Genomic DNA, 9,248 nt, shown 5'->3' on the forward strand with positions numbered 1-9,248 from the left:
CTCGTAGATCAGCAATTTTTTTGGCTAATTTTTTATTTGAATCCTGAATTATTTTTTAGCTACGGGTATTTATGAATTGGAATCCTGAAAATTAACATTTTTATTGACTTTCAAATACATTTATATGTTCTTATGTTAATAATAAAAAAAATAAAAAAATATCTTCTCCCTGCGATGTGGCTACCTCAGTGGTTGTGGCCCCAAGCGACCGCTTATATTGCTCATATGCCTGCCTAGAACCGGCCCTGCCGTGGCTCAGATGGGTCTGAGAGAATAAATGTCATCAAACGGTGGTCCGTGGCTCAAATGCTGAATAATACATCATGTACCTTGATATGAAAAGGGTTTTTAGGTCATTCATGTGTTTGGTCACTAGATGGAAGTGTAAGACTGTTTTCTTATGTGTGTGTGTGTGTGAACACTGAACAGTTTGTGAAATGTGTGAACACACACACACACACACACACACACACACACACACACACACACACACACACACACACACACACACACACACACACACACACACACACACACACACACACACACACACACACACACACACACACACACACACACAGTTAGTTGGTTAAAGTTACCCTTTGAACCGCTGAATGAAAATCCACATTAAAACGGTGTAATATGGCTTGTTGTTGTAGTTACTTCAGCAGATCTACAAGTTCGTAGCGCGCCACCGAGTGGCGCGCTACGAACGAGCTTGTAGGTCTGCTATTTTTGAAAAATCGAAGAAAAATCAAACAGACCTTTTTAGAATCTGATCTCAGGTCAGAATGGGTTAAAGACCTGCAAGCCTCGGAACAAAGCAACTCATGGCAATAAACACAAAACATTGGGACGAACAAATAAAATGCCACGCCAGACTTTTCCGGTCTGGCGTGAACTGTAAAAAACACAGTTTTATCATTTCTTGCCAAGGTTTATTTTTATTGACCAACGTCAAATAAACACTTATTTATTTCCTATATGTCCTACACGTTTTTTTTTTTTTTTCAAAAATAGAAAAGAATCTACAAGCTCACAACGTTGGCTCAGAACGTGAGCTTCTAGATCATCTAAGTATAGTTCATTTATATGTATTTAATATGTATAGTTCATTTATATCTATGTAATATGTATAGTTCATTTATACAGTATAGCACATTACAAAATATTTTTTTTGTATGACTGCAATAATAATATGTTGCAATTAGAGCTGGGACTCGATTAAAACTAATCTAATTAATCAGAGGCTTTGTAGTTAATTATTCTAGATTAATCGCATTTTAATCGCATCAACCTGAGAACAGCGAGAAACCTTTTTTTTCAAATGTTTTTTGGTATCCCAGTGAATCAATGAATAGTGACTACAGGATACCACTCATATTATATTTATATTACCACTCATTAATATAGCTGTTAATAATAATAATAATAATAATAATAAAAAGTCACCCCATTCTGTGTTGCCTAGAACTGGAGGTCTGAAAAAATATCAACTTAAGGTGGTGCAGCAGCCTAATGAGCCTATATTCAGTACTGGAAATGCGCCCAGTGAGAAACGTTCCGCCTTAAAAAAAAAAAGTTGCGATTAATTTTTCTGTAGTTAATTGCGATTAACTTTTCTGTAGTTAATTAATCTAAATTAATCGCATAAAGTCCCGGCCCTAGTTGCAATAATAATAATATCAATAACGGGTCATTGTCACAAAATCCAAAGGCACAGTGGACATGTACACCACCACACACCGCTTTGTAGATCTACAAGCACCAGTCCGGCTCAGGGCGAACACAGCTCCTTCACAAGCTCAGTTCTAGGATATCCAAACGCTCCGCGCTGCGTAGTGTTGTCGTATAGAGTAAAGGTCGTTACACACTGGCGAATTAGCGACGCGATGCGAACAAGCCATCTGAAAATGCGAAATATTGCATGTTGCAGTTCGCCTGCGAATCTCTGCAGAATACGACACCAGAGCGAACAAATAAAAGAGCGAAAACGGATCGCATTTTCGCACATTCGCCACTGATGTGGAAGCTTGCATGGACTTCAATTGTTTTTGTGTTTTTTTAAATGCGAATTATTCGCACGAATATATCGCGTCGCTAATTCGCCAGTGTGTAATGACCTTAAGACAGCGGGTCCCAAACGTATTTCGTGTCAAGGACCCCTAGATTGACAAAAAAATATGCCCCCTCGTCACCAGGTCTGCGACAAATCCGCTATTTATTTTTTAAATATTTTAAAAGGGCGAATTAAACGCATTAAACAAATGCTGGGTTTCACATAATTAATTAGGCAGAGCTGATCGTTGGATTAAACAATTTAAAACCCTGAAAGTGTTTTAATGGATGTCAAACTGGGGGGTCCTTAAAATTAAAATGGAAGAATCTCTGCTAGAGCCGTAACATTAGCCTGGTTAATAAACCAGACTAATATCGCACGGACCGCGGGATATTAGTCTGGGGAGGCTCAGCTTGGATTTCATTTCCAGGGGGGGCGGGTTGAAACATTTTCTCTTTGACGCAATTGGTCAGAGCTGCTGTCAGTCAAAGGTCTCAAGCGTTGAAAGTCACTGTACCAAAGCCTGCCCCATATTGCATACCGTGTCCCGATTGGCCGCCCCATTTCTCTGGTGTAGGAAATGGGCGTACAATTGAGCCTCTCCAGACCGTAATCCGCCGGCAGGCAATTTTCTTTTTGCCAACGGCTGATTCGGTCTGGTTTATTAACCAGGCTAACGTAACATATCCTTCTCTCATGGGGGGTCCCTGGGGGGTCCCTGGCATATGTTCTCTCATGGGGGGTCCCTGTGGAGGGGGTCCCTGGGGGGGGGGGGTCCCTGGGGGGTCCCTGGCATATGTCTTCAAGCGGGGGGTCCGCGGGGGCGGGGCTGATTAGTGTCCATTTGGGGGTACTTGACGTGATCAGGTTTGAGAGAACCAGTTGCGGTGAAGTATTCGACCAATCAGGTTTGAGAGAACCAGTTGCGGTGAAGTATTCGACCAATCAGGTTTGAGAGAACCAGTTGCGGTGAAGTATTCGACCAATCAGGTTTGAGAGAACCAGTTGCGGTGAAGTATTCGACCAATCAGGTTTGAGAGAACCAGTTGCGGTGAAGTATTCGACCAATCAAACGGAACAACAGAGACAACGTACTCTGACTCTGATGATGATGATGTCATTGTCAGAAGACTCTGTGTTCTCATTGGCCCCCTCAGGCCTCATGAGCGCCAATTAAGCGCCGTGTCCTCATTGGCCGCCGTCCTGAGCGTGGGGGCGTGTCCTGAAGGCCTCCAGCTCCAGCTTGTACCAATCGGGAGCCTCGGGGCCGACGCCGCCCGGCGCCCCCTTGTGGTCGTAGCCGTACGCCACCGTCAGCTCCTCCTGAGCGCGCACGGAGCGCAGCGTACGGAGACACTTCAGGGGCCCGAAGCGGGGGTGGATGTACCTGCCACACACACACACACACACACAGAGCAGTCAGTACCTCAGAGTGTGTGTGATGCGTATACTCCGTTGTAGAATGACATCACAGTGTCTATCTTGGCCAACAGACCCTTAAAGGACAACTTCACCACTTTTCAACCTATCTTCATATAATAGGTCCTCACTAATAATTATTTTATTTCTTACTCAGTCTGTGTCTCATAGGAGGGCAGTGGGCAGTTCAGAAACCAGTCTGTGTCTCATAGGAGGGCTGTGGGCCGTTCAGAAACCAGTCTGTGTCTCATAGGAGGGCTGTGGGTGGTTCAGAAACCAGTCTGTGTCTCATAGGAGGGCTGTGGGCCGTTCAGAAACCAGTCTGTGTCTCATAGGAGGGCTGTGGGTGGTTCAGAAACCAGTCTGTGTCTCATAGGAGGGCTGTGGGCAGTTCAGAAACCAGTCTGTGTCTCATAGGAGGGCTGTGGGCCGTTCAGAAACCAGTCTGTGTCTCATAGGAGGGCTGTGGGCAGTTCAGAAACTAGTCTGTGTCTCATAGGAGGGCTGTGGGCAGTTCAGAAACCAGTCTGTGTCTCATAGGAGGGCTGTGGGCGGTTCAGAAACCAGTCTGTGTCTCATAGGAGGGCTGTGGGCCATTCAGAAACCAGTCTGTGTCTCATAGGAGGGCTGTGGGCAGTTCAGAAACCGTCTTCCAGTGACATCATCGATGGGGAATACAAGCTAATAGAAACTGCAGGCTTTCTAGTCCTGAAAAGTTGCAATGCGAAAATGGAAGCAATCGTTCTCACAATAATGAAAATCTAAACATGTTTGTTTAAAAAAGAATCTGCCACTGGAAGGTCACTGGAAGACGGTTTCTAAACTGCCCACACCCATCCTATGAGACACAGACTGAGTAGAAAGAAATCATGATACATGGAATCTCCTGGCGATACGATGTGATACGATTCACCCCTCTACCGATACGATGCAATTTGATGGCGATTCAATTCGGATTTATATTAAAGCTCTATTAATTTCCCAAAACATGTAAAAATGCATTACATTTAAATTCAAAGAAATTTTTTGTTTTACTGTAGGTTAGTATTATAGCTCTGCATCTGAAACAACCCAACTTATAGAATTCTGTAAGTAAACAAAGGGTCTGCTCTCTGCTGGTTATTGTGGAATTGTTAGATTACTAATAATCATAGGCTATAGTATAATTATTATATCTCAAAGGTCAATTTGAGGTTTTGAGTATAGAGGGTTCAAGAGATTAAAATGTAATAGCCTATCGTTCATCAATTAATGTTACCAACATATAAATAGAAAAGAAACAAATAAACAAAACAAAAATTACAGGTCACACTTGTAGTGCTGTCAAACAAGTCTATGTCTAGTTTAATCTGCAACAGTTTTATAATATAATTGCCTATGTATATTGGGGGTCCCTACTTGATCTCTCACTCTCAGCTAAGTGGTCCTTGGCTTGACCTGAAAAACATTGAAGACCCTGGCCTGCATGTATTATTACGTTGTGAATACATAGCAGATGTACAAGCTCACAACGCGTCTCATCCACGCCCCGCTGTGAGCTTGTGGATCTGCAATTCTAGGCGTGCGACACCGTCTTGCTGCAGAATATAAATAAGGCTTCTATCCCAGAGAACAGCAGGGGAAAGCTGGACAGTGGAAAGTTGGAAAACGGTTGTAAACGACTTTAAACGCAAGCAGTACACCCTGCTGTGGCGTTGTTGTTGTTGTACACGTGTGTGCAGACTGCAGACGCTTTCTTTAATTACAAATTGATGATGATCGCGACGCAGATTTGCGTCGGATAATCAGCAAGCACAGCTGTGGAGTGTGGATCATTACCAGCAGTCCAGCACGCAGCGCTACAGTGAAAAGTCATCTGATCGACGGACAAAGCTACTCGGACAGCTATTTTATAAAGCTAAAGAGTAAAGGTGGTGCTTCTCGTTTAATGCGTGGGGCTCACTTCTGTTAGTCGCGGGTGCTCTTTATAGTCTGAGTCTGTTTGTTGTCTCAATGACTACTCTGCACCGTCGTACGGTAGCTTCTGTTCACTGACTGTGGGCGCGTTCGGAAATACCACACCGGAGCACACTCTCCTATTAGTTTGCATTGCACAGTGGGCTCAGTGCGCTATTTCCGAACGCGCCCTGTGTGTGCGCTGCCTGCGAGAGACCTTTTTTCTACCTTCCTTTTCTGATGGTACGTTCACTGCGCCTCGGAAACACAGGATAGGGTGAAATTTACCACGAAAAAACGGTGCAACCACGGATTTTACCGATGCAAGCACTCCGCGAACGATGCATCGAGATTCCACCCGTCAATTTTACCGATACACAGTGAATGAACCGATTCACTCGCATCGCGCACGTCATAATCGATGTGTATCGATACGTATCGATTATTTTCCACATGCCTACTAGCTACATGTTTAAGAATTTATTTCATATTTACATGAAAAAAGGTTTTTCTCCTCTGGTGAAAATCTGTAATTTGCTCGATGGCAGGCTCTCCAGTCAAATCTGGCCACACAATATCTTACTGGTCGTATCGACAGTTGGGGCTGAAGGAGTGGTTTCCTTACGGGTCGTATCGACAGTTGGGGCTGAAGGAGTGGTTACCCCATCCCCTTAGATAGCAATTCTGTAGACTTAGATAGCATTTGATACAGACTTATAGCATGTTATGTAAACAGCATAAGTGCATTGTATGTAGTCATAGCACGTCATAGTACATAATGTATATCATAGTAGTATAGATGTATTGTATAGCTTATATGTATAGTTTCATTATAGATATTCCACTGTTACTTTCTTAGCTTACGCATGTTTCATGATAAATGTTTTTATGTGATGTATTCCCCATGCTTTTTGTTCTTGCTTAATGTAAATCGCTCTGGATTAAGAGCGTCTGATAAATGCCTAAATTGTAAATTGTAATATCTTACTGGTCGTATCGACAGTTGGGGCTGAAGGAGTGGTTTCCTTTGTGGCCGAGCGAGGCGCAGTATTTCTCCGTCCGGTCGAAGGGCTGAGGGACGTCAATCACCGTGTCGTCGTCCAATGAGATGGTGTTTCCGTTCAGCGACCAATCCCTGTTGTCCACCTGGACACGCCCCCCACACACCGAGACACACACACACACACACCACATAAAAAAACCCCCAAAGGATTCATTATTTAGTACCGACATATACCACTAGAGGTCAGCGCTAACCTTTGTACAATTTACAATGTATGTCATTTATCAGACGCTCTTAATCCAGAGAGATTTACAGTATGCTGAACACATGGTGATACATCACATTATAGATATAGAACACACACACGCACACACACACACACACACACACACGCGTACCTCAGAGTGCGTGATGCGTACTCCGTTGTAGAATGACATCACAGTGTCAGGTTCAGCGTCTATCTTGGCAAACAGACCCTGACCTCCTCCTTTGATCAGAGAGTCTGCTACGAAGACCCTGACACACACGCACGCACGCACGCACACACGCGCACGCACGCACGCACGCACGCACGCACACACACACACGCACACACGCACGCACGCACGCACGCACGCACGCACGCACGCACACGCGAACGCACACGCACGCACACACACAGACACAGGATAAGCCACAGTAACATTGGAAGTGAGGACACAGAATATGTTGCAGACACAATGGGCTCTAAGTTCAGTTCAGTGTTAGCGTCATGTCGTGCTTTAGCTATTGAAAAATAGCAGATCTACAAGCTCGTAGCGCGCCACCGAGTGGCGCGCTACGAGCTTGTAGATCTGCTATTTTGTTGAAAAATCGAAGAGCGACTGACATATAGAAACACAGCTTTTTCAGAAAACTGTCAGGATGTAGAAGTTTGGGCCGGTGGAACGCCTCCGGTCGGCAGCCGGTTCATTCACTGTGAAAAGGTTCAGTACTTTATATACTTCATATAAATACTAACACCATTTCATTTGATAATGTGACAGCGTAGTTTTTCATAGTGACGTGAGTTAGAAACGTCTTAAATCTACGTTAAAAACGTGAGTTATTCACACGAGGAGGGAATCGTCTCTGGATTATTGGAAACGCCCCCCCGGGCCACTGCGTTAGTTTTACTGAGATTAAGGTTAGGTTTAGGTATAGTTTTACTGAGGTTAAGGTTAGGGTTAGGTTTAGGTATAGTTTTACTGAGGTTAAGGTTAGGGTTAAGGTTAGGTTTAGGTATAGTTTAACTGAGGTTAAGGTTAGGGTTAGGTTTAGGTATAGTTTTACTAAGGCTAAGGTTAGGTTTAGGTATAGTTTTACTGAGGTTAAGGTTAGGGTTAAGGTTAGGTTTAGGTATAGTTTTACTGAGGTTAAGGTTAGGGTTAGGTTTAGGTATAGTTTTACTAAGGCTAAGGTTAGGGTTAGGTTTAGGTATAGTTTTACTAAGGCCAATCACAGCGCACCCTCTACGTCACTCTGTACTGCCATGTCCGCTGGTTATAAGCGACTTGGGGCTTGGCTTGCTTATTTCTCTCACACAATCTGGCGACACCTACCTCTCGCCGGTGTTGCCAGGTTGTGGGTCAGAGGGGGGCGTGGTCTTAGGGTCAGAGGGGGCGTGGTCTTACCGTTGACTCTCATATGGGTCGGGCAGCAGGACGTGAGTTCCGATGCAAGAAGACGTGGATTTATCATAGGAGAACACTGGACCTGCGCGCACGCACGCACGCACACACACACACACACACACACACACACACACACACACACACACACACACACACACACACACACACACACACACACACACACACACACACACACACACACACACACACACACACACACACACACACACACACACACACACACACACACACACACACACACACACACACACACACACGCACGCACACACACACACACTAGGGCATTAACTTGAGACGTGAACCTCCCCCTCCTCCAACAACTCGATAACGTTCTCATTTCCCCCTCCCCTCAGGTTAAGAGTCTGGGTGTCGTCCTCGATAGCACACTCTCATTCCACACCCACATCAACAACACCATCCGGTCTGCCTACTTCCACATCAGAAACATCAACCGCCTTCGCCCCTCACTCACTTCCCACAGTACCGCAATCCTGGTTCATGCTCTTGTCACCTCCCGTCTGGATTACTGTAATTCCCTTCTTTTTGGTCTCCCCCACAAACTTCTCCATAAACTCCAACTGGTCCAGAACACTGCAGCACGTATCATCACCAGAACCCCCTGTCATCAGTCACATCACCCGTGTTTTACACCAACTCCACTGGCTTCCCATAAAATCACGCATCGACTACAAGATCCTCGCCCCCCCATACCTGTCTGACCTTGTCCACATCAACATCCCCACCCGGTCTCTCAGGTCTGCCTCCTCCCTCACCCTGAAAGTCCTCCCAGCCCGTCTGTCTCCCATGGGGTCAAGAGCCTTCAGCCGCTCTGCCCCTCACCTCTGGAACTCCCTCCCCCCTGACATCAGAAACATGGACTCTATCACCACTTTCCAAACCCACCTCAAAACCCATCTGTTTAGGCAGGCCTATGACCCTGCATGACCTGTCTGCTGCAAGCTGTGTTTTTGTTCTGCTTTTAACTGTTCTGCTTTTAACGTGTACTGTTTTAACCTGTACGGCGACTGAGGGACTGTATGAGGGACTACCGAGGGTGAGCCAGAAAATAGCAGCCAGGAGAATGAGACTAGCAGGACACTGCCAAAGGCATCAAGAACTGCCAGCCAGCAAACTGGTGCTCTGGGAACCAACACACGGG

The 9,248-nt window shown here is 45.2% G+C and overlaps 1 protein-coding gene across 5 annotated transcripts in view; it reads right to left on the bottom strand.

Moving 5' to 3' along the window:
* Positions 1–936: 936 nt before the first annotated feature.
* The window catches only part of setd7 (SET domain containing 7, histone lysine methyltransferase), a 20,040-nt gene continuing 11,728 nt past the window's right edge, over positions 937–9,248 (bottom strand). For 2 of the 5 annotated variants that reach the window (XM_080774432.1, XM_080774431.1), the window contains exons 5-8: positions 8,069–8,150; positions 6,815–6,932; positions 6,402–6,559; positions 937–3,446 (exon numbers count right to left, since the gene is read on the bottom strand). In XM_080774432.1, coding sequence (XP_080630558.1) covers positions 3,248–3,446; positions 6,402–6,559; positions 6,815–6,932; positions 8,069–8,150 — 557 coding nt within the window. In that variant the 3' untranslated portion in view covers positions 937–3,247. Of the gene's footprint in view, positions 3,447–6,401; positions 6,560–6,814; positions 6,933–8,068; positions 8,151–9,248 lie in introns of those variants that run through there. The other 3 variants (XR_013964765.1, XR_013964764.1, XR_013964766.1) reach the window with 3 other exon arrangements.

Source organism: Protomyctophum bolini, assembly GCF_963924005.1.
Source record: "Protomyctophum bolini genome assembly, chromosome: 10".
In the NCBI taxonomy this organism is placed as follows: domain Eukaryota; kingdom Metazoa; phylum Chordata; class Actinopteri; order Myctophiformes; family Myctophidae; genus Protomyctophum; species Protomyctophum bolini.